The sequence below is a fragment of the Ceratotherium simum genome, chromosome 4 (genome assembly GCF_057802395.1).
Source record: "Ceratotherium simum simum isolate JZ-2026a chromosome 4, ASM5780239v1, whole genome shotgun sequence".
NCBI lineage: Eukaryota > Metazoa > Chordata > Mammalia > Perissodactyla > Rhinocerotidae > Ceratotherium > Ceratotherium simum.
In genome coordinates this window covers 74,996,296-75,023,244 of record NC_141903.1, presented here as the reverse complement: position 1 = coordinate 75,023,244, position 26,949 = coordinate 74,996,296, and the positions used below count along the sequence as shown (strand labels likewise).

Sequence of the window (26,949 nt, the reverse complement as noted above, 5' to 3'; positions counted from 1 at the left end):
CAACTATGCTTTATGGTTACCATAAACCTTAGAGAACTGATAAAGTGGGTCTGATGAGGTCAGGTTTTCAAGGATCCAGAACAAGAGACTGCTGGGAAGAAAGAATGGCACAGATTTCAGAATTGAGTAGGTACCCTGAAGTCCAGGAAAAGGATCTCTCAAGTCAGATAGGCAAATACTGTCGTAATTAGTGGGAGGTGGCAGAAGTTCAGGACTGGAAGAAGTGTCCTAGAAATGTCATTTTCTCAGCGAAGCTTTCTCTGGACACCTCTCTAAAAATTCAAATCCTCCCCTCCACATACACATACTTCAGGTCCTCTCTTCCTGCTTTATATTCCTCCTACCAATTACCACTATCTAATATACTATATACTTTCCTTATTTATCTTGTCTGTCCTCCTTACTAGAACGTAAGCTCCACGTGGGATTTTTATCTATTGTAATTCCCTGCTCTGTCCCTGGCACCTGGAGCAATGTCTGGTCCACAGTAAATACTTGCCGAATGAATGCATGCAGACTGAATGCTCAAACCCAGAGAGGCACATAAGAAGCACATTCGGGGGGCTGAAAGTATAGGAGCCCCAGCAGCAGTACTTACCCAAACCTACCCCAGTTAGAACCAGTCTGGCAAAGAGCAGCCTGTCAGTCATGTGCCAACCAAAGCAAGCTGTGTCCAGACTTGTAAGACATCAAAGATGTCAACGCTCTGTAACCTTGTCTGTTTTCAAACACTTTATGTTGTGCTGTCCTTTGGCCCTGGGGGAATGCCTCCTTGTACACAGTCAAAAATTATATGAGCTGTTTTTGGGGAGCAGCACACCATGCAAGATCATTTCTAATTTCATCTTTACTGCTATCTCAACGTCTCTTTCAGCTTTATTGTTTCCAGATTTCTGTGTCCTTCTGAACATTTTTCTTTCGGCTATTAGTTTTCCTTTTGATTTCTTCACTATATTTTCTATCTTTCTGTGACTCCGGTTTCTGTGTAATATTTTGGGATCCTTATCAATGTCACAGAGAACATAGGAAAACATGAATAACTAACTTATTTGCTGTTTAAAAATAGAACTGGAGACAGGGAAATGGAAGGGAGAATATTCCTACAAATGCCTTTTCACTCCTATAGGATTAAGATGATCAATACTAGTTTTGAAATAAATGATAGCCTTAAATTCTAAAATGAGAATGAGAATATATAGTACCACATTACATTTTTACAGTGCCTTCCTTCTGATGGACTCGAAATATCCCTCCAGATACTAAAAAAATTGTCCTCATAACATTTCTACAAGATAAGTGAGGCTAATTATTTGTTGTTGTCATTTTATAACTAACAACCAACCAGAATGTGGGCTATACTGCAAACATAGATCCTATTAACCTATAATATAATTCTCTGAATAACATTGTTTCTAACTGGCTGATTACTAGGAAACATTATTAATAGAAAGAAGTGGGAACCATCATTTGACATATATTCAAGATCCCTCAATATCCACCATTCACTATATGTTATAATAACTGAAAAGTCAGACTTCATTTTAAGTATAAGGTGCAACATTGCCAACTTTTAAGTAGGGAGTTGTCAAGTATTCCATGTGCTTTTAAAAGAAAAATTAAAACAGTATCACTGTACTGAAAATAATTATCAGTGATATTTTAAATATAATTTAAAAATTTTGTTGTGCCTGTTTTAAAAATGAAGCTACGAGGAGCAATGGGTCTTTTTTTTTGTAAAGGGAAACATATTTGGCAATAAAGGAAAAAATACGGTGTTAAATGAGTATGTGTTTTTATAGGTAATATGACTGCTTTGACCATGAAAGTTCTAGTCAAAAGATAAAAGCATATTATAACAAGAAAAAAATCTTTATAATTTAGAAAGCTGGAAAAAAAGACTTCACTAAATTGAATGTATAGTCTGGATATCCATTACTAACTTGTGGTCAGTACACATGTTGAAATCTTCAAATAATGTTAACATGTTAGATTACAGTAACAGGATTATAGATTGGAGAATTTCAGGTGTTTCAAAGGTACTTCAACAACCTTTGGTTATTTCCATTTGAATTTCCTGCTATCACCTCAATTAAGTCATAAGACAGTTTCATCACCTCTTGCCCTTAATTGATTTCCCCCTCCAGCTCCCTGATACTTCTGGTAATGGTATTTTCATTATCCCAGTTACTTTTCACTGGAGCTTATCGTTGTCTCCTCCTTCTCCCTTAGCCTCCACCCAATCTATTTATCATCCAGGAGTGCAGCATCTGCCCATGTGAGTCGTATTTGTTGTGGCTCTCCTATCCTCTCGGTTCCCACTGCCTCCACTCCGGTTCACACCATCAGCCCATACACTTGCTTTATTGCCGCAGCCTGCTGAGTCTACTGCCACCAGCTTCTTGCTCGTCTCTTTTATCCATTTACTTACTTAATCTTCTTTAAAATCCCATTTTGATCACGTTATACTCCTTGTTCAACATTTTTTAAGGATTCTTTGAGGAAAATCACTGATTTTGATTGAAAAACCATTCAGTTTTTATAAGTAGGTGTGGAAAATGCTGGGGGTGCTGGCCCTAACTCTTCTCATTTGATGCCACTTTATGTTGATGCCCCGTTCAGAAGGGAGAAGCTACCCACTAGCAGAGGACCAGGAAACAGTTTTTTTTAAAAATAATTTTTTGGGAAAAAGAAGATAGTTGTGATAAGCTCTTGTTCACTGCTATGTCCCCAGTTTCCAGAACAGTGCCTGGAACATAATAAGTGCTCAAAAATATCTGAGAAAGAAATGGACATATGCGGGGGAGTGTATGTGAAATCTCCTTCTGATTTAAGCCAAATTTGTCAGAATAAAAATCCACAGAGAATAGAAGGTTATAGAGAGTAGCAATTCTGTCCTAAGAAAAATCTTTGGTCAGGGAAGAGCTGAATAGTGAGACGACTTAGTATAAGATCAAATGAGGGTGATAAAGAAAAAAGTTAATATCTTGTCTCTGATAAATTGTACAGCAAAGTCTAATGAGGTGGGGGGGGGAGCAAGGGTAGAAATGAACTCTCTTCAATTCAGCTTTTTACTGCCTTTTTAGAAAGAGCTGCTCTTAAACTCTAAGGTATCAGAGCAAAGATAAAAGCCTCAAAAAAAGTTAAGGTAGGCTTAAGTGAGCACCAGAATTAAAGTTTTAAGCCTGTTGTATTAATTATCTACTGCTGTGGAACAAATCACCCCAAAACGTGGCAGCTTAAAACAATACACATTTATCACTCACAGTTCATGTGGGTCAGGAATCTGAGCGTGACTTAGCTGGGTGACTGGCTCAAAGTCTCTCTCTCACAAAGCCACAGTCAAGGTGCTGGCCCAGGTGGCAGGCATCTCAAGGCTCTATTGGGAAAGAATCCTCTTCCAAGGTCACTCACGTGGCTGTTGGCAGACCTCAGGTCCTCACTGGCTCTAGGCCAGAGATACCAATTCCTTGCCACATGGGCCTCTCTGTAGAGCAGCTCACAACATGGCAGCTGGCTTCCATCAGAGAGAACAAGCAAGAGGACGAGAAAGAGCCTGAGGTCTGCCAACATTCACTGGTCTTACCATGTTCCCCGTTATTCTTAAGCAGCAGGCTTGACAGAATGGTGGAATGACTTTTTGAAGACTTAGTGATGGTGGCTGCTTAGGTGACAACACCTTGTGAGGCTGAGACAATGTCCTCCAGGATGTGGTATTTTCTCTAAATCAGCATTTAATATACTGTGCTATTTTTCCCAATCTGGGAATGAATGGGTAGAAATGGGACTGCCTTCTCTTCTTCTTACCCTTAGTAATCTACTAGCAAAACAGTTGCTTCCCATTCCCATGACTTTAGGCTGTTGGTCTGAAGGTCTTAGTTCCATGGGGAGAAATGCTTCTATCAGGAGACACAACAATGATTCCACTGAACTGGAAGTTGAGACTGCCATTTTGCCACTTTGGGCTCCTTATACCACAGAATTAATAAGCAACAGACTGTTACTATATTGGCTGGGGTGATTGATCCTGATTACTAAGGGAAAATTGAGCTGCAACTACACAATGGGAATAAAGAGGAGTATGTCTGCAATGCAGGAAATCCTCTAGGATACGTTAGTACTTCCTGTGATTAATGTCAATAGAAAACTACAACAAGGTACCTCAGGCAAGATTGCTAATGGCCCAGACCCTCAGGATGTGGCTACAACTACATGACCAGTTGCAAAAATGAGGAACGTAATTCTGATGAGTATTTCTTCCTTAGATTGATATGAATATATATAAATATTTTTGTTTTCTTCTCCTCTCTTATTCCCTTAATATCTCATGTAAGATGTGTCAACAGTAATTAGCTTTATCTCTCAGGATTTAAATTATAGGATATCAAAGGTGAGAAGAATGAACATCAGCCGAGGACAATAAAGGGGATTTGTATCCTCTTCTGGGGAAAGGGTTAGTGTGTTTTCAGTGGTACATGGGATAGCTGTATCATGTTAGGTGGAAGTATGACTTCATTAATGTCTTATTTGAAGATTAAGTCTGGAGATGTATATGAGGGCCAAGCTGACAAGGGGTGGACTGTGGAGGCTCTGTAATGTGTGAATTTGGCTAGGTTGAACTACATTTTCCAGAATTTCTTTTCAGACTGTATGTTTCTGGTTAGGATGGTGGACAGGGAGATTGCTGTGGGAAATTTGGAGGGTTAAAGTCAAGCAGCAGCCAGTTCTAGCTCACACATGTTGTTTATCTGTTGGCTCATCTGGCGGCATGAGGTAGAACTGCTTCTGCTCCACTTTCCCCTGCATTTTCCTTCAGCCTCTCTGACTCCTGGGCTAGGTGTTTGCCTGGTTAGCTCCATGACAAAGGGCACTGGCTTCTAAAGGACACCCACATTACCCAGGACAGAAGCCACAAGAACTGACATGGGTTTAAGTCCATTCTCATGGGCTCCAGATCATGCTTATGGGTTCTAGCTTGTTCTTGCTTTCCGCCACTTTACATCCATCTTTGCACAACTATCTGCTCTCTAGACTCAAGCTCTAGCATCAGGTGCAGTCAACATTCTTACAGAGACCGCTTAACCAGCTCTGGTCAAATCCCTGTAACAAATCCTTTACTATATATAGTTAATGCTCATTATTTGTGGATTCCATATTTGTGAATTCATCTGCTTACTACAATTGATTTCTAACTCCTCAAATCAATACTCATGGTGCTTTTGTGATCAACTGCAGACACACGCAGATTCAGAATGGTAAAAAATCTGAGTTGCTCAACATGCACATTCCTAACTAAGGTCAATCAAGGCCATGCTTTGCCTTCTTGTTTCAGTTCTCATACTGTAAACAGGTGTCCTTCTAGCAGACTATTTAGTGCCATGTTTTTCACATTTTTGTGCTTTTGTTGGTGATTTCACTGTTTGAAATGGCCCCCAAGTACAGTGCTCAAGTGTTGTGTAGTATTGCTAAGCACAAGAAGACTGATGTGTCTTAAGGAGAAAATAACTGTGTTATATAAGCTTCATTCAGGCATGAGTTACAGTGCTGTTGGCTGTGAGTTTAATGTTAGTGAAACAACAATATATGTTAAATAACGTGTCTTTAAACAGTAACATTCATAAAACAAGGTTATATATTGATTGCTTGATGAAAATGTTGTGACCAGAGGCTTGCAGGAACCTAACCCTGTATTTCCCCTGGAAGTAGTGATTCAGTATTCACGATTTCAGTGTTCTCAGAGACTTTACAGAACATAATTACTGCTAGTACAGAGAATCAATTGTATAATATATCCACACACATATACATATACATACACACAGACACACACACATATGTATACATATTGTAGCACATACATATCTCCTAATGGTCTGTTTCTCTGATTGAACTCCGATTGACAGACCTTAAAAGTTTAGCTATAATGACAGTGAAGCTCAGTTCAAGTTCAGGTATTAATGATAGTGAAATTAAATTATAATAATAGTTCTTTACCTAGTATTTGAACTGTTCTCCAAATTATTTCCTTCAAATATATAAATATACAACTCTGAGTACCTAGTGATTAGCTATCTCCTATGATTGTTATGTGAGCAGTTTGTATTGAAAACTTCTGCTCATTCTCTGGCATCCATGGCCATAGCAAGCCCATTTCTGTTCTGCAGCCATAACCAGATACCATTACTCACTTTGTGTTTACTATCAAAATTGGTTGAGAACTGTGAAAGCCAAAACCAGAAAGCAATGAAAAATGTCATTCTCTCCTCTTACATAGAGATTAGAGACTATAGTACAAATCCTGTAGGCTGGAAATCAGTGCCATCCTTAAACTGTCTGGAGGCCACCTGCTTCCTGAGGTGCTCACCCCGCCACCTCTTTCCTTTCAATAGGCAGGCCAGTCTTGCCTTAGTTCCCTGTGAACATCTGCAGATCCATTCCAGCCCTTACTCCTTACATTGCTCTGTTTCTTTTGCCTAGAATGCCATCCTGCACATCTTCCTACAATCCAAATCCTATCTAACACACAAGGCCCAGCCAAAATCTTTTGTATGAAAAACTTTTCTGAAGACTCTAGGCCACAGCAATCTCTCTTCTATGAACTCAAGCCTTAACTGCCTGTTGTATCATTGACTTGGGACTCAATCAGAGTCAAATACTCTGAGACCCCGTATGGCTACCCAGTCCTTGTCTAATCAACTTTTTACTTAGGTACATCTTGTCTCCCTAAGCTACAACAGCAACTGTCTATATTACTATCAAATTGTTTCACCTATTCATCTTTACTGAGATTGTTGGTAAGAATTTTCAGCTACTTAACAAATTTCTGGTAGTGGATGAGACCCATACCGTATGTCACCAATAACTCATTCAAAGACTCCAGGCAAAACAACACCCTTAGTTCGCAAAACAGAATTCCACATTTTATTAGCCTATTTTTTCACCTTAAAAGAAATCCATACATTTCTTATCAAACACCTACCTGCTGAGACTCGGGGACAGTCAGGCAGCATGGACTCCACTGATGTGTCTAATGGTTCTGTGCTAGAGACCCAATTACAACAGTTCTGAAATGGAATAGAGGCAATTTTCTGTTGAAACATAATTTAAGCCAAGACCAACATTTTAGGCTGCAGAGATTAATTTATCCTATATAATCAACCACTAGAAGTATATTCAATTTTTTTCCATGCACTGTAAAAAATTTTCTTATGTAAACAGTAATTACTTGGAAAAAAGTTTATCTTCTACAATTCAGTGAATCATCTGTGCTGATATTAAGAAGACATGTAACTTTCTGTGAACCATGATGCAATATATTTCTAAGAGAAGGGTAGGATTATAATTAAGGGAAATTGAGGGCTGGCCCCGTGGCTTAGCGGTTAAGTGCTCACGGTCCGCTACTGGCGGCCTGGGTTCGCATCCCGGGCGCGCACTGACGCACTGCTTCTCCAGCCATGCTGAGGCTGCGTCCCACATACAGCAACTAGAAGGATGTGCAGCTATGACACACAACTATCTACTGGGGCTTTGGGGGAAAAATAAATAAATAAAAAATTATATAAAAAAAAGGGAAATTGAAAAGGGTGTCCATTTTTAACTTTTAGATGGAGATAAATATTAATTTGAACATGTGAACGAATAGCTACATTTTTAAACTACATTCTTTGTCTTTGTAATACTACAAGAAACAAAATTTGCAATTACTCTTCAAAATATACTATCTTTTAATTTTTACTTCAACCTGTTTCAGTCAAGGCTGTATCAATAGTTCAAAAGAAACACAACCTGGTGAATTGTAGCTGTGTGTCTGAGGACACAAAGCCTTCAGTATTAAAGATCAACCTCTAAGATAAGGATGATTTACAATTCAGACAAATGAAATAAAAATAATCTATATTCCTTCCATACATTTTAAGTCTGTATTTGAAGTCTGGCTTTAAAAATGTGATAAACATCATATGGTTTATCAAAAAAATTTCCAAAACACATACACACACACACACACAAAATGAATTTCCAGACAGATTTTATTTTAAAAGAAATCGTCCTATCAATCATGTTGGAAAAATCGCTGATTGCTATTCTGGTAAACAAGCATGTATTGTGTATTTTTAGATGCTTGCTGCCCTGGTTGTGCACCATGGGATCCGTCCTCACTGTGGAAAGATCCTTGACTGGTAGATCAAGTGTCTTATTGTATTTCCTTAATTCATTCTGTCTGGAAGAAGATGTCAGCTGTGTTGCAGTGAGGAGAGAATTTCAAAGGCCCCAGTCCCCACCAATAAAGGCCGAGGAATGGCTTTTGAATAGATTTGTCAAGGCAACCCTACTGTTCTGGGACCAGGGAGAGCAGGAATAACATAAAGGAAGGGTTGCTGTATGAGATTAGAAAGTGAAGTTCACAAAGCATGGCAGATTTTTGTAAGAAACAGTAGATCAATGAAACTATTGAACTGTGTGGAAAAAAACCCATGAAAACAAACACAACATCTAGTAATGTTCTTAAATGCTTTCCCTCTCTTTACATTTAAAATGGATAAAATATTAGTATTTTCATGTATTACAAAAGCTTGATGGTTTAAAGTGGATACATATTCTATAATTTACACTCCTAATCTTAATTAGCAGCTGAATGCAAAATTATACAATGTAAAAGAGCAGAAATTATAAAAGAAATAGGGTTTTAGAAGATATTTCATACATTTGAAATAAGTAAAATTAATATTACTATTGACAGAATACCACATCAGAGAGTTCTAGATAATGCAGAAGATTAGCACACAATTAGCCAGCTTTTATATACAATGTGACACTTGCTTGTAAGAAATAGTATTCTCCAAAGCAGTGTCAAGATATGTAAATGGATGATTTGTTTTATCATTCATCACAGCCCCTAATAAATTCAAAAATCATGACTTCTATAGGTACTAAAAATAGGCTCCCAATGATACAGGGAGATAGCTTCAATGAAGAATGACTTTCTCTTTCTCTCTCTTTTTCTTAATTCAGTCTTTTCAATGACAGCAATTAGCACTACCGAAGACAGGCAGCGATTAGGTATATATTTTAATTATTATTCATTCCAGTAGTACCTCCACATCTGATGCAAGTTGGCTATTACCCAGGTGATACGTCAGTCTTAATACTGCTCCCCTACACTTCACATATGTAAAACTATGTCTCATAGATATTTCTAGTATTAATAAAAGTGATGGTACATTACAATATGCAGGTGATTAATCATTTTCTAACTCATTATCATTGACTTTAAAAAGCTGAACAAAATGGATTTTATCCAGGTCACCTTTAACTCAAACATTTAAAGCAAAATATAGGTTAACATTTTATGATTCTGAAATTTCAGTTTTTATCTAGACATATGTGTAGGCTTTGATCTCTCATAAAAATAGGATAGAAAAAAAACACCCTATAGTTAAAGTGAATATGTCCAAAAGTTCTCTGGAATGACAAAGTACTTGTTTAGGATTGTACAGGTTTGATACCGTAAGTCTGACGAGTGTACAAGTATGTGTGCATGTGTGATGTACGTTTGACATTTTTACCCCACAGAGAAAAATATGTACAAAAAAGGGCAAAATGAGCTAAAAATAAGTTTTACATGTGATAGAGTATAATGAAATAAAATAATGTAAACATACTTGGAAAAAATGTAAAGAAAGAAATATGAAAGATAAACAGCCCTTATATATGAATTCAATTTGTCTAAAATTCCATCTTAATCAAACGTAACTCCCTATTCTGAGATGTGTTTCTACAGTTTAGAAACTAAGTCTCTTTCACTTTTTCTAATGCTTATTCTATCCCTCTTCTCAATGCCCCAATTTGCCCCCCATTCCAGTTCTTCAGTTGAGATGAACACTAGTGAAGTGTCCTGGATGGTGAGAGAGGCAGCCCACTAGGAAAGCCCTACCTAAACTCAACGCATGCTGGGGAGTGTTCCAAGCCCCCGGAGAGCTTATTCTCAGATGCCCTGAGCAGACAAGGCATGCTGGACTTGAGGTACCAACAGAGCCATGCTTGAGCCTGAGATGCAGCCCCACCTCATCCCAACCAACAAGCAGAGAGAAAGACGCCCTTGGCCAGATCCAGCAGACTGGGATGGATCACGTAACTAGAGTTTTTCTGGGTCTGAGGAAAAAGAGAAGAATAGGCAATATCATGGGTGTTTCTTAAAGTTAAGTGTTTTCAATTTAAAGTTCCCTTATTCTGAAATTATAACCTTACAGGTTTTTGTGGTTGTAAACTGTCTTCTTTGTGAAATCCTACAGCTTGGAAACTATTAATATAGACTAGAAGTGCCTGTAGGCCACAGTGCTGAGCGACTCTCTTTGACATTTGAACCAAAGGTTGACAATATTTCAGTGTAGAAATGAAATGAATTAAAATTTTTTGTAAAAAGGTTAAAACTTAGTATATTATGTTTAAAGAGAAAAGTGGGTAGTAGGTATTCCTGTGCAAGGTATTTGGAAGTATTTGGAGATGCCTGTTGCCCTGATTGAGTTTAGGTTTTTATTCACTTTTATTTCATTTGTCTGAGTTGTAAATCACCAATGCCTTAGAAGCTGATCTTTAACATGGAAGGCATTGTGTCCTCAGACAAGAACTAGGATTCACCAAGTTATGTTTCTAGGACTGACACACAGAGCTGAATGGTGATAGGTAAGGGTTCTCCACTGTTATGTAGAACCATATATCTGGCTTGGCTGGAGACTTTCAGAGGCCAGGGGTATGTGAGGAAATGATATTCACCCACTTAGCCTTGTTTTTTCCCAAATAAAAATTATACATTTAAGGCATACAACATGATAATTTGATATACATATACACAGTGAAATGATTACTACAGTCAAGCTAATTAACATATCTTCTCACATAGTTGCCATTTTTTTTGTATGTGTGATGACAGAACCTGAAATCTATTCTCTTAGCAAATTTCCAGTATTCAATACAGTATTATTAAGTATAGTCATCATGCTGTACATTAGATCTCTCCACTTACGCAGCCTACATAACTGCAACTTTGTACACTGTGACAAACATCTCTCCATTTCCCCCATCTTCCTGCCACTGGTAACCACCATCCCACTCTCTTCTATGTATTCAACACTTTGAGATTCCACATATAAGTGAGATCATGCAGTATTTTTCTTTCTGTGCCTGGCTTATTTCACTTAGCATAATGTCCTCCAGGTTCTTGCCCACTCAGCCTTTACCGTCCTGGAGCTTGAGGTAAGAAGTGCCTCACAGGAGCTACCTTTGGTTCCTTCTTACCTCTCCTCAAGAGGCTTAGTTTGTATGCCTGGTCTTTTGATTGGGAATAGATTTCACTCGGAGTCATTGCCAAAAGTAGCCCCCTTTGTCTTTAAAAGAAACTGTTATTTTAAAATTAAACAAGTAATCCAAGAATATAGTACTTAACCTTCTTTCTGTAGGTTAATTGGTAGGATTAAAAAAAAATAAATCGGCTTTTTCTAGTAAATGAATACTTAACACAATAAATTTAGCATATTAATTTAAACATGCTTACAAAACAAAAAATAGTTTTACTAATTTGTAGTATAATAGGAATGACTTGACAATTTGTACCACTGTCCTACTGCCAAATTTGAATGCAGGGCTTGGTGAAATAATGGAGCCAATGATCGAGAGGCCAAAAGCATTAAGACTTCATCTATAACCATACTGCTACTTATTTCTTATTTTTTAATTTTTTTGCTGAAGAAGATTTAGCTCATTAGCCTGAGCTAATATCCGTTGCCAATCTTCCTGTTTTTTTTTGTACGTGAGCTGCTGCCACAGCATGGCCACTGACAGATGAGTGGTGTAGGTCCATGCCCAGGAACTGAACCTGGGCTGCCAAAGCAGAGCAGGCCAAACTTAACCACAAGGCCACTGGGGCTGGCCCCATACTGCTATTTTTATGGACAACATTCCAGTTTAGCTAAGGTGTTTTTCTTGGCAGGGATATTTGCAAAATATCTCAGTTTTTGAGCTGATTCTAAATGAAGCTGGAGTGGGAGGAGGTAGGGAAGTGGGATGCTGAGGGACACAAAGGTTACTCTACCACACCCTTCTCCCAACACCCGTGCTCAAGACAACAGCCCTTTGTATTTACTGAATCCAGGCTTGTTTGCTCTTCATTACTTCAAGGAGTCTTGCAGAATGGATAGGGACTGAAAAAGGAGAAAGAAGAGGGGATGGAGTTTCCTCCTGAGTATTGGGGAACACTGGACTCTTATTTTGCCAAACCACACTGAATTCTCTACTAGGGGATCACACACTTGCCTACAAAGGTATCTGGCATAGACTTCTATAGTCTCCCTTTTTGTTCTTGTTTTAGGGATGAGCTCTGAGCAGGGATAATTTCAGCACTCCATCAACAATGATCTAATAATTTTTATCTCTGGGATATTATAGTGTTTTTTGTAATAACACATTTCATTTCTTTAGTAGTACCATTTGCTTTTCAAGGGGTTTTCTTCTTGGTTATCACTTTTGATTCTCACAATAGTTCATGAAGTAGATGGAATAAAAATTATCATCTCTAATTCACAATTATGAAATAGGCCCAGAAAGATGGAGTGGCTTTCCCAAGACAATGAGTCTTAGGAGAGAAAGTACCTGGTACATTATTGATTTACCTAGTGAGTGACTAAGCCAGAATCATTATTAAAGGCTCAGTTCTCCTAACTCCTTGTTCTGAAATTACTTCTCTTTTGTAAGTTGTTTTGAATATGCAAATCATCAAGCAAAGGTGAATACAGTTCATGTATTTTATATTATTTGGGGGTGAGAAGGTAACAACAATAACAGCTGTGATTTACTGAACTTTAAAGTGCAAACAACTGTGCTATTTCTGTACATATGTTATGTCCCAACCATGTTTGCAAGGTAGGTATTATATTTTATAGATGAGAAAATTGAATCTCAAAGAGATTAAATAACTTGCCCAAGACTACACAGCTAGGTAAGTGATGGACTGTGGTTTGAATTTTGGTATGTCATAATATAAAACTCTTCATGCTGCTTCATGCCTAAGGCATAATCGAGGGAACTGAAAAAACTATTCAAGAACTAGGTCATTTATAAAATTTTAAGAAATTTTATAAAAGCTATGCTTGCAAAGAAATTAATGACAGCTTTGATCAAATTAAGATGAATTCAACTACTGTCTATTTCAGTCCGAAGAAAAAATGCACAGATTAATAATTCTGATTTTGAAGGCGATGCCTAATCCAGTCTTAGTTAGGAATACTTAAAAAAGTAAAGCTAAATAAATTTTGTTATATATGTCACCTGCAATGAGACATGAAGAACTCGCAATTAAAAAATGATGAACGAGGCTGTTTCTAGTTTGGGACAAGTATTAAATTCCATATTGGTTATGTCTGGGGGGAAAAGGTACTAACAGCTCATTTATTAACCGTACTTATATAATGCTGGGAACTGTCTCTGTATCCATTTGGACAGACAAATAGCATAAAAAAAGTATAGGCAAGAAATACACAAAATTTCTCTTGAAAAAGTTTAGGCCCTTGGAAAAGACAATTAAGGATGTAGATAAATTGTGAAAGGAGAAATATGAAAAGCAATGTGGTCAGAAAACACCTGGGTGTTAGAATAGATTAAAAAACCCACCGTTATATGTTTAACACCATTATGAGGAATGGAGTAAAAATATTTTAGACTTTTGCAGGATGAAAGTACTTTTTCTAATGGAGAATAATAACAACAGTGAAAACAGATTGGTGACATTATGATTACACCCCTACGGGATTATATGCCTAGTCCTTCTATTTATTCAAAACTCTTTTCAAACATTAACTCTCTGGTCCTTACAGTGCACCACAAGGGCTGAAGAAGTTACACCATATCTATGGTGAGAGGTCAGCTAGATAAATGCCTGGGTACTCTATTAACAAAAATTGGATGAAAATCAGGAAGGGCAACCAGCTCATTCATATAAATAAAAGTACATGATTTGACCAAACAATTGCTATAGAATGGTGTGGCTAATGTCAATTGCTTATAATATCAGAAAGGTAAATATAAATAAAAGAGATATTTCAGTTCTATATTTGTAATAGGATATAAAAGAAATCATGGGCTGAAAGTTTTTTAAAAAATGGGAACATGTTCAATGAGTCCTTGTTAGTTTTCAGGTTCACTAGCTCTTAGGAAGTGTGAAAAGCAGCCTTCTTAGTCTGAGGCTGGACCATGAGCAGCCTCTGGGTTTCCCCTAGCTCAGGGATCTAGTAAAACATCATTTCAGCTTGTTACTCCTTCTCCCCCATCGGTAGTAGTGAGCCAATCCATCTAAGAGTGGCACAGGGAAAAGTGCCACTTTTCAAGAAAAGTATGAGACCCAGTGTACGTTAAGCTGCTTTCCTGTAATTAAGCAGCAGCAACGCTAAACAGCTGGTGGAAAAATTAAGTATCAGGGAATAACGATCTCTTAACAGATCACGAACTTCTTTGGCCAAAGTTCCTACTGTATATTGTATGCATACATAATATTCTATAGAAAGCAAAGAAAAGGGCAGAGGGCTTTCAAAATAGTATTTGTTCTTCAGAAGGGTTTTCTATTATTATTTCAACCATGTCTAGTTATTTCTATTCCCTCTAAACGTTCTGCCTCTAGAAAGGGAGTTTGGGGGTGAGAGGTGATATAAGTTGGTGGGGGCTCAAGATATAAAGCCTCACACTCATTCATCTCAGCATTGAAAAAATCCAGTCTCACCTCTCTCATCCATTCTCGAATCGTTTTGCCAGCTTCTTGATGCCACACATTGTGAACAGAGTCTGTCAACGCCACAGCAGTTACCTTACTTTTTACATCTGCTTCTCGTTGAATCATCTGTTTTAAAAAAGGACAATAAAATATTGGCTATAATTTTTTCCCTACTGGGTGTAGCCTGTTTAGTCATAAATAATAATAATATTAAAAATGAAAAAGCAATATGCATTGCTTGTTCAAAGTTACACTGAACACATGCCCTATTCTTGTCCAGAGATGTGAAAAGACCTAATATTTTCTTTTAAAAAGATAATGCCACTTAAGTCTCAGAACTATGCAGCTCTATTATTTTCCATGTGGTTTGACAATTCAAGGATTAAAGGGATCACAGAGGAAAAGAGGAGGAATCCCTGAGGAGATTCCTCCACCACTTCCTATGTCAGTGCTTCAGGGAGGGTAGCACCCGGGGTTCACCGTTAGATACTTAGGACGAACGTCTACTAATTTTCAGTAGATGGCACATCAGTAAAGAAAGATATCTTGCTTTGACTTCTCCAATTTAGCCATGGCCTTCTGACTCCTTGCTGTTTTAAATGCCCACAAAGATCTTTCTCTTCAAAGCCTATCAATATCATTTTGCTTTCTAATATATTTCTTTATATCGACAAATGATTACATTTTAACTTCTTTCTACAGAGTGTTAGTTCTATAAAATTAAATGGTTCTAAAATTTAAAAAAGAGCTGCCTGGTCTGAAGAAACTGAAGAATTCGTTACTGGTCTGCAAGATGAAGAAACTGAAAAATAACAGTTGTACATCAAAAGAATCATAAAAGGTTTTAATCTACTAACACTAGTGAGTGACTCTAGTTTGACACAACAGATGTAATAAAACAATAAAAAATTACTGTTAAAAAAATAGTAGCCTTGAGGGGCCGGCCCCATGGCTTAGCGGTTAAGTGCGCACGCTCCGCTGCTGGCGGCCCGGGTTCGGATCCCGGGCGCGCACCGACGCACTGCTTCTCTGGCCATGCTGAGGCCACGTCCCACATACAGCAACTAGAAGGCTGTGCAACTATGACATACAACTATCTACTGGGGCTTTGGGGGAAAAAAATAAATAAATAAAAAATTAAAAAAAAAAAAAATAGTAGCCTTGAATTTCATAGCCATGCTCTCACTATTTCTTTGTATCAACTGTCTTTTCTCCCTCTAAAAAAGAGAAATTTCTGTATCATTTGCTATTTTTTTTTTATAATTTTATTTGCTTATTTTTTCCCCCAGAGCCCCAGTAGACAGCTGTATGTCATAGCTGCACATCCTTCTAGTTGCTGTATGTGGGACGTGGCCTCAGCATGGCCGGAGAAGCCGTGCGTTGGTGTGCGCCCGGGATCCGAACCCCGGCCGCCAGCAGCGGAGCATGCACACTTAACCGCTAAGCCACGGGGCCGCCCCTATCATTTGCTAGAAATTAATTTCCTATTAATTTCTATGAATTGTCTATCAAAAATATATTACTGCAGTTAAAAAAAAGAGAGAATTCTGAATGGTGATGAAAGCTCATACAGTGAACACTGCAAGCCATGTTTCTGATACCAAATGATGCCTGTTGGCATTTGGAACTAAAAGTGTCTCTCTCTCTTTTAAATTTCTGTAATTCCCGCATATGCACATCCCCTTTCACTGAACACTACCTAATGGGAATCTAATTCACTGTTAATGCTGCCTCAGCAGCATTTCCACACCTTAAATCTTTGTACCCCATGTTTTCTGCTTATATAATGTGGAAATCTTAAAAGTCAATGTTGGTTATCAACATCACAATATTACTACAAAAATTCACCTTGAAGTACCAATAATATGTTTTAAAGCATAAGATAATACTCCAATACTTCCCATTCATTATTAAGTAGTTTGCTACCTTCCAGATTTTGTTTTAAAAATAGATTCTCATTGGATCACGTTGGCACTAGAATATAAAAATTTAAATCTACATTACATAATAAAACCTCAAATTCCACAATAGTGAATCCACCTGGCCCATGAAGAACTTATGTGCCCTTATTCTCATCTTCTAAATAGTAACACTTTTAGAGATCTAGAGTGATTGTTGCCGAAGTTACAAAATAAGAACATGCTCTTCTGGTGTTCTAAGAATGTCTGCATTTTAAAACATTTGCCCTGGATTTTGTTGTGGTTGTTGTTCAACATATGCTGACTTATTTAAGATGGTGGTGTCTGAAGACACTAAATATTGAGGGCCATTTGTGAAACAATACAAAGTTAAGACTTCATAGGCTGAGGATTTAGAGCAAAAGTAGAAAATCTGGGTTTTAAAATTCTACAAACCTGGAAAAAAATACAGTTGTTAGATACTATCAGAGAAAAAAAGCTTTGGTCTGTTTGTCCATCTGACTGACATTTCACACAATGGAAGTAACAATATACATCTTCACATCACATCAAATCACTTTATAATCCAGCATGATACTCCCTTACACTGCTATAGTCCTCTACAGTTTAAACATCACTTTCATATTATATTACTAGAGGTATGGATCTCAATGAAGAGCTGCTTACAAATGAACCCAGTAGCAAAGAATTTCAAATATTTGACTGTTCAGGATTAGTAGAATTGTAAATCGGTGAAAATCTTAACAGTTTAGTTTTTCAGACTATTTACCTCTGTTTCAGCCTTGCTGCAACCTAATCTGGTAGCATTGGAACTACAAACAACTACCATTTCTGTCCAAAGCCTCTGCTTCTTGCATTTGTTAGCTTGGTTCATAACCCCTTTTCCCTCCCTCTCTGGGAATGAGCACTGATGAAACATGCTGGAGAGCGGCAATGGTGGGGGTAGACTGAACACAGGAATCAAGATTGTTTAAGAGACAGACCTTAGATGGAATATAGCTAAAGTAAGGATGAGTGGAGGCACAGCTGGGCAGGAAAACGACTTCTATAATAGTCTATAATAGAAGACCACAATAGTCTGGTAAACCCAGAAATCTGAAAGGGAAGAAATCATATCACCAAAGTCCTACATATGTCAATCTGAGGTGGAGATGTGGTTTTTATTAGGATCTACGGATATGAACACCTTTGCAATTCCTTTCAAAATTCTGTTTGTAGGTGATATCTGGAAGAGGATCCTTAGCTTTTATTAGATTCTTCAAGAGATTTTAGTCTCCACAAATGATGAGACCCTCTGATCTCAATGTCTCCATGTATACTTGAATGAACTAAGAAGTACCTGCTAAGTGATCCCTTCAAACAATTACACTTAAGATCAATTTAACACCTATACCAATCTTTCAAAAAGAAAGGATGGCATTCCATTTTTGTTATAATGTCTTTAGTTGGATAAAAGTGACAAAAAGAATTTGATTCCCCAGACATCCACATCCTAAAGTTCCATGGCTTAATAGGTTACGTGTGGTAAAGTTACAATTAAAATATAGTTTTTATTTGTGTGTATATAATATTTATTTATATCTGAGTAGCACTCCACAAATTTCAAAATGAATACATATTTATTCTCATTTTATTCTGAAACAATATTGAAATCCATGCAAAACATATCATTTTTCCCATTTGTGGAGGAGGAAACTGAGGCTGAGAAACTGGTTAATGGCCACACAGATACAAAGTGACATGACTCTGACTTGACCATGACTTGAGGTTCTGTGTTCTTTCATTTGTATCACATGGGGGCTATTTCTCAGTAATATATCATAATACTCTTACATAAATGAACTCAATTGATTAATTCCTTTTTCACATATACAGTATTTCACTGACTTGGACATTTCCAACAAATCACAAAAAAAAAAAAAAAAAAAAGAGTTCCAGATCCGTAAGGAGTGTTGAAATGCTAAAAATCATGCCAAGATAGAAATAGCCATGAGCAAAAACAGACTATCAATAGTATTTAAAAATTATTATTACAGTTCTAAAATAAATGATGTCTCAGATAAGAGGGAAAATTAGATATTTCTATAAATCATATTGATGATTTGAGAATTAACACCAAATATTTGATGCTATCACCTGATATTTTTGTTTCCCCTTCTTAATTCTATCCATGTATCTATTCATACTCCTCCCACCTTAAATTAATCACAATTAGTCTGTTCTTTCCTTTACTGTATTGTATGTTCCCAGTCTGACAAAAGCTTAACTAACCCAATAAATATCAAGTACTTTGAACAGATTAAAACATATACCATCTGTATGCTGGCTCATCTTATTAAAATTTTTGATGAGGTTGAAATTGAGAGGCAAAAAAAAACCCTTCTATTATTTTTTTTCATTCCAGAGTAAGAGTAAGATTTTAAACATGAAGGAACTGTAGCAAGATAGGAGAGCTTATCAGAGTGTAAAAGTATTTGGCGGGATGAAGATCAGAGGACCAGAGGGGCGGCATGCGAGGGCCTGGATCTCCTCTCCATGTGCACTCTGGCCCTTCCACAGGGCGGCTCCATCTCTCCCCAGAAACCACGTAGACCTTTTCTGTCTACCTAACCTATCTCACCATGCTTTCTCCAAGGTCCTCAAATGCTGTACCTGCCTATGACCTTCACAAGTACCTGGCCAAATGCAAACACTTCATGTCACCCTAAAAGTTCCTTAATTCCCTTTTTGTACCTACAAGCTGTTGTAACTTTTCCTTGGGTTTCATTTCTTCCAGAACTCTACCATGAGCTACTTTTAGCAAAGGAAAACACAAAGACTCTTTTACTTCCACTAAATTAAATAAAAACATTGCTGTCCATTTGTCTTAGCTTAAAAGATAGGCTTCTGGGCCGGCCCCGTGGCTTAGCGGTTAAGTGCGCGTGCTCCGCTGCTGGCGGCCCGGGTTCGGATCCCTGGCGCGCACCAATGTACCGCTTCTCCGGCCATGCTGAGGCCGCGTCCCACATACATCAACTAGAAGGATGTGCAGCTATGACATACAACTATCTACTGGGGCTTTGGGGGGAAAATAAATAAATAAATAAAATCTTTAAAAAAAAAAAAAAAAAAGATAGGCTTCTGAAGGCAGTGAGATGTTGATGTTACAGGGGTGCTCTGCCAGGAAGTCTTTGGAAGTAGTTTCATATCTCTAGTCCAGGGCCCTGGGTTTTGGAAATTATGAATCCAACCCAATACTAGGTATTGAACCAACCTAAGGAAGAAGTGAACTCTGAACTGGGGTGTCTTCACCCTAATCTAAAAGAAGAAATGGATAATTTCATTTTCCCATATTTGTGGAACAGCAGTCATGGCAACTCAGAATAAATATGTCTTATATTTTAAAGTCCAAGAGGACCTCCTGAAACAGGCCAGTGTGGGCTGGGGGCAGGGATGTATATATGTGCTTGCAGGTCCATTTCTTGCATGTATGATATGTTTTAAACATGCTTTTGAAGGAAATGTTTTAAAGCCTTTCATCAGCAAAAGCCATCACCTTCTTGTGAAATTCTGACATGTGTTACACATATGCACTGTGAGGGGTACAGCATGTGAATCACTTGTACAGGAAAGCATATTCTGAAAGAAAATCAAATAACGCATGTTTCCTTCAGATTAGGATCTGACACTATTGTACGTTTATAAATCTGAGGATCATTACTACTGTGTGAGCGTGAATGAATCATCACTCTGGTTAATAGCACGGTTGAGGTTTGAGATGTCTTTTTAAAAATATATATGTATATAAATAGATTAGCTCCCTCTAGAGCTCCTTGAGTTAAGATTTCAGATTAAGTTGTTTCAAAGGTTTGAAAAGTATGAAAAACTGGTACCTCTTCACATTTTCATCATGCGGATTATAATTACACTCAGTGTTTCTACTTCAGTGTAGTCTTGATGTGGTTTGATAAACTATGGTATTTCACCACAAACCTCTCCCATTACTTTACATGTCTGCCTTTATATCCCCTGGCATATGGCACACTGCCTTGCGTGCTATCAAGCCCACCAGGTTAAAAATGTGCCCTGGGCCAAGATGACTAATTAGCCGACATTGGGTTAGGCAGAGTCTTTTCTGTCAATGTCTTCCTGAAGATTCTTTTGTACAAGTCAATCCCAATAGCACAATAGCATGCTACTCAGAGAATAAATATCATCTTTGCTGCAACATTAAAACCTTGGTTCTGTCACCCAAGGCTCTTGAAGCACCTCTAGTGATTACAATGAAATACACACACTTAAGTAGATGAAATATGAAGACTAAACTGCCCAGCAGGAAATTCAGACAAGTATGACATTCAGCTCTCACATGCTACTCACAGTTCACACTTCTCATCTGCATTCACTACTATTTTTTTTTGAAAGTAGAAGCTTTCAAGTAAGCAGTCTTTGTAAGGAGTGTGGTAGTTAGCTTCAAGGACTTTGGAGTCTGATTCCCCGGGTTCAAATCTCTGTTCTGCCACTTCTGGTAATGATACCTTGAGTGAATTATTTCAACTCTTTCTGCATCTCAATTTCATCACCAGTAAAAGGGAGATGATAAATACACCTAAGTCATAGAGTTACTGTGAGATGAAATGAACTAAATATAAAGCAACTAGCAGAGAACCTAGCACACAGTACACAATTATAATAGATGATCCCACAAAAACACACAATGCAAACTACTCCCTTTGTGTAAACTAGTGCATTCTCCTTTCTCAATGTAGAAGGTAACAGAAGCTTAACCTAGAATGTGTTTAATGACAAATATTATTTTTTAAAAAGCCATAGATCCTTAAAGGAAAAAAAGTTATGAAGGGCTGCTTTTTCTTTAGAGTATGTGGTTCAATAATTCTAAAACCACCCAGCCGAGGAGTAGAAAGAGCTGATTATTATGTCTGTTTAAAATCCTGTAATCAGAATACTAGGCCAATAATAGCACCATGCACTTGAAAATTAAAGCAGAACTGTTGAAGCCATACTGTGGCAACTCCACTTTCCTGACACCAGTGAACCCTTACAGAATTACTTGGACCAGCAACAAAGCATGGAGCCATGGCTTAGCAGTGCCAAGCTAGCAGAAAGAGAGTCCCCTTACAGCTTTGTTTTCTACATAGAGTGACTATATTTTTAAAAAGATAATCACAGAGATATGAAGTATGTCCAGAGGAAGGCAGTATAGTGTTATAGTTAAAAGCATGCATAGGCTTTGGAATTAGATGTCCTTAAATTTTTATTTTTGGTTAATCATTATAAGAATACAAAAACGGGAATAACAGCAGTCACCTCATAGTATTGCTGAAGGGTATGAGATAAGGCATGTAAGCAATCAATACTATCAGCTACTATTATTATTACCTTGACATTCATTTCTAATTTCTAAAATGTATCTTTCCTGTTGCTATAGTATCTATGTACTCTCCAGTGACATTAACATTTGCACTGACAGGGTAGCAGTTATGAAGTGTCATACAACTACTACACCCACCCCCACCACCTCCTCCTTGATTATGTAAAGCGATTTGGGCTTCCTTAAATGTTTTCAAAGGAAATAATTAGGTATAAATAGGATAACCATACTTCCTGTTAGCCCAGGACAGTCTTGGTTTATGCCTATTGACCTGGCATAATTATTAATAGTGCCCCCTTTCACTGTTAAAAGTGTTCTGGATTGGAGGGTAAATTATATGGTCACTGTATGTATAAGTATAACACAGAAGTTAAATGTTACTCTAGCAAATGGGTAAATCTTATAGTTTCACTGTGCTCAACGCTTAGCACTTTAAGCATATACTCAAAACCTATATAGTTGTCACTATAAAAATAACCATGTAGGAAAAAGAAATATTTCCAAAGGTTCCTAAGTTCAAAACTTAAGGGCAAACCTTAGCGTTGTGCTGAGCCCCTCACAGATGGACACGCAGCCTCACACCCTGGGTAGGTAAACACGGCCAGCTGGAGCTCCACTGTAGCAACAGGATAAGACAACATTCTCTTTTCCTGTGCTTTGAAGCCCTAGCTTCAAGTCTTACAACCTTTGTCTAATTTCAGGAAGGAAAAGGCTCTCCACAGGCAAGAACCCCAAGGGATGGGGTATGTAAACTGAAACTTCTTGGGTCACATGCATTTATGAAGATAAGTCTCCAGCCACCAGTTAGGGAATGGCAAGTTATGATTTATTATTGCAGGCGGCCAGAAGAGAGCAGTAATAACTTCCTTTTCTTTTCCGGCCTAGACCATGCTGCCACGTGCAGGCTCCTTCAACAACAAAAAAGCATGTGTAAGGTAGGTTTAAAAGAAAAAAGAAAAGAAAAAAACCCCCCAAATATTAAGTGATTGACAAGTGGGAGTTGGGAAAGACTAGTGCTTTACAAAAACACATGATGTGAGAAAAAAGGCAACAGTTTGAAAAACTTACTCTACCAATCAAGAAAACAGCAAGCTAAATGCATGGAAAAAAATAAAAGAGGTCACATATTAAGAAAACAGTGTAAGGGTTCATCAAGGTGACTTATTCGATTAAAATGTTTTATTATGTAATGTTATAAGAGTACACAGGATATTATAAAACACAGATTTGAAAATTACAATGGATATATATGAAGTGGATATATTATAAAAGTATAAGTAAGGACTAAATATTGCCAGTCCAAAAAACTAAGGCAGGCTTAGCAAAGGAGAGGTTTAAATGGTAACAATATACAATCTTAGATGCAAAAACGAGAAAACTTATTAAAAGTTTATAAATGTACTATATAGCAAGAAATGTTTCTGATGTAAATAAATAGTAAGCATGTTCACAATACTCAGTTTAAAAATCACTTATGAGCCTTTATTAATTGGTATATACACTGTGGTGTGTATATATATATAGAGAGAGAGAGAGAGAGAATTTGTCAATCATTTAACAGCTTAAAAACTTAGTGGCAAAGACCTCACTAGGTTCAGCAGGGGCAGGCATACACATTCAGCTGGGAAAGTGTTAATATACAGTCATGCGTCTCTTAATGACAAGAATACATCTAAGAAATACGTCATTAGGCGATTTTGTCGCTGTGTGAACATCATAGAGTGTGCTTACACAAACCTAGACAGTATAGGCTACTACACACCTAGGCTATATGGTACTAATCTTATGGGACCACTGCCGTATCTGAGGCCCATCGTTGACCAAAGGATTGTTATACGGCACATGACTGTACTTAAGTTTTAAAGCATACCATTTTCTTTTGGTCTGGGAAAAAGAAAGGTAAAGGGATAAGATTTCCTGCCACAAAGATATATAGTAGATAACCAGAGTATTATGTTATTTAACAAATTTCTCTTAAAAGCCTTTATATTAGGTGTGAAGTGATGGATATGTTGATTGGCTTGGCTGTGGTGAATATTTCACAATGTATACAGATATTGGGGTCATCAGGTTGTACATACCTTAAATATATACAATTTTCAGTTGTCAATTATACCTCACTACAGCTAGGGAAAAGAAACCTTTACACTGAATTTCCACATAGATATTTGGTGTATTTGAAATTTTACTATAGTTTTCAATAGTAACTATTGAATTTGTTCTACAAATTTAATAATTTGTTTAAATTATTAAAATAAAATTAAATAAATTAAAATAAAATAATTTTAATAATTATTCTACAAATTTAATAATATTTTTATAAAAAATTCTGGTTCCAATTAACCTGTATTGTTTTCAACATATTTTAAAGACTATATACTCTGTTACCTGGCATAAACAGGGAAAACAATATTCTAATTTATCAACTGTTCTAGGTAATACATCATTACTACAGAGTTGAGGAAGATGTTGTTTCTGACCTTCTGGAAGAACTCACAATTTAGGAAGGAAGGCAGGTTCAGATAAGTTCTGTAGAGATCCTTAACATTCTGAGTATTTATATATAGATTATCTCACTAGATAGAACAATCTCTTTTTTTTTCTTTTGCTGAGGAAGACTCACCCTGAGCCAACATCTGTTGCCAATCCTCCTCCTTTTGCTTGAGGAAGATTTGCGCTGAGCTAACATCCATGCCAGTCTTTCTCTACTTTGTATGTGGGTTGCTGCCACAACATGGCTGACAATTGGTGTAGGTCTGTGCCCAGGATCTGAACCTATGAATCCGGGCCACCAAAGCAGAGCACCAAACCCAAAACCCACCGCCAAACCCAACCACCAGGCCAGAGGGCCAGTCCAGAACAATTTCTTTTTTGTTTTGGTGAGGAAGAATAGCCCTGAACTAACATCTGTTGCCAATCCTTCTCTTTTTGCTGAGGAAGATTGGCCCTGGGCTAACATCTGTGCCTATCTTCCTCTACTTTTTATATGTGGGACGGCTGCCACAGCATGGCTTGATAAGCAGTGCGTAGGTCTGTGCCTGGGATCTGAACCCGCGAACCCAAGGCTGCCAAAGTGGAGTGTGTAAACTTAGCCACTATCCACCAGGCAGGCCTCACAATTTCTTTTTAAGTAGATTGATAGTTGAGGGATTATGTACCTGTTTTATAGATGAGGAAACTGATGCTTAGAGAAAGTAAGTGATTTGCCCACATTCACATAGTTGTAAGTGGCATAGCTAGATCTTTTAACTCCAAATACCATGTCTATACACCATGGCTATCTGTATATAATAACCTCCATTTTCCCTTCTAAAATATTTACTATACTGGTAATGATTTGTTCACTGTCTTTCTTTCCCACTGAAATGTAGGCTCCAGGAGGGCAGGACCATAGTTGCCAAGTCAATTCCACATCCTCATTCCCTGCACAATGACTGGCACATAATAGATGCTCAAAAATCATTTGTGGAATGAATGGAGGTGCTATTTACAGAAATGGAATAGATCAGGGAAAGTGATGGTTAGGAAGTTAAAGGGATGTCTTGTTTGGTGTATTTAGAAATAGACCATATTGTGGGTTGGGTACCCCCAGGAAACAGACTCTGAGATGGACTTTAGCAGGATGTTTACAAAGGAGTGCCCTTAGGATCAACATCTAAGGAAGGGAGGGGAACAAAGCAGGAATGGGCAGGGAGAGGTAAAGGTGAGACACAAGTCCAACAATACACTTGCACAACCCCGGGGGAGCTCTGGACCTAGAAGGAGCTTTCAGAGTCATCCCAAGTTGGGCCCAGATGGCTTGGCCTTTAATCTCCCACACTGTTCTGTCTTTGAATATGGGACCCACAGCAGCCAAGGCAATCCCTGAGGGGCTGACAGCTGAAGGCAGTCTACTAAAAGCACTTCCAAGAACTGGGGCAACAGGTCCTTTATTGAAGGAGCGACGGGGCTGTGTATCATAATGTCCACCACAGGACATAACTGAAATTAAGCATTAACCTACTGTCGATTCAAACTTAAATCATCCTTCCAATCTGCCTAGCACTCTACTGCTGTACTCATGTACTCAAGATTGCATTATGATTCAACTCACTAATATCTATCAGATCAAGTAAATTTATCTTAGACTTCAGGTCTCTCATAATCTAATGTCATATTATCTACCCCATTAAATTTTGAATTATCCCCCAACTAAAGATTATAAAGGGAAAAACACAAAGTTAAAAGATGAAGAAGCACTGACTATTGAAAAGCATGAAGAAGTCAAAATCACAAATTTCAAAAATTATGCTATAAATCTACTGGGAAATGATTTGATTTTCTAAATTTCAAATGAAATTTATACATCAGATAAAGCAAGGTATATTTATGATTTCAAACCTGAATGCATCAGGGTATAAAATAACTCCAAACTTCACATAAAGTATGCAGTCATCACTATTTAGTGTTTGCCGTGATAAACTCAAACCTGGTGGTGTTGGTGGGCGAAAAGGAAGGGTGGGCATGGACAGAGCGGTTTCACTGTAAACGTAGCTAGGTTAGCTTTCCAAATCTCAGCTTTTACTCCTGATGATATAAAGAAAATAAACACTGTGCTATATAAATTTTGGGACTAAAGACATTTGAGATTTTGATTCTTATCCAGATCTTAGTTACTCTATCCCTCAGATGTTTCTCAGTTTTTGTCTTTAGAAATACAGGGTAATCTTCTTTGATCATATTTCTTCAAATGTAGGATCAGGTTTATGCAAAAATGGTGTGGCATTGACCTAATTTGCATATATTGAACAGGAGGGTCCCTACTTTTAGATTCTGATGTAGGCATTGACCCATTGATAAAGTAAGGCAAGACCACCTAAATGTTCTTAAAACAGGACGTATTAATCAATTGTGGGTTATTAGAGTTGCCA

At 37.6% G+C, this 26,949-nt stretch overlaps 1 protein-coding gene across 12 annotated transcripts in view; it reads right to left on the bottom strand.

Annotated features, from left to right (window-relative positions):
• Nucleotides 1-26,949, bottom strand: part of ARB2A (ARB2 cotranscriptional regulator A) — a 414,663-nt gene that overhangs the window by 125,207 nt on the left and 262,507 nt on the right. For 9 of the 12 annotated variants that reach the window (XM_004420367.3, XM_014797235.2, XM_087430047.1 and 6 more), the window contains 2 exons: nt 14,759-14,875; nt 6,977-7,061 (listed from right to left, as the gene is read on the bottom strand). The exons of 1 other annotated variant lie outside the window; for it this stretch is intronic. In XM_004420367.3, the coding sequence (XP_004420424.1) occupies nt 6,977-7,061; nt 14,759-14,875 (202 nt within the window). Of the gene's footprint in view, nt 1-6,976; nt 7,062-12,084; nt 12,192-14,758; nt 14,876-26,949 lie in introns of those variants that run through there. 2 more of the 12 variants (XM_087430048.1, XM_087430043.1) reach the window with 2 other exon arrangements.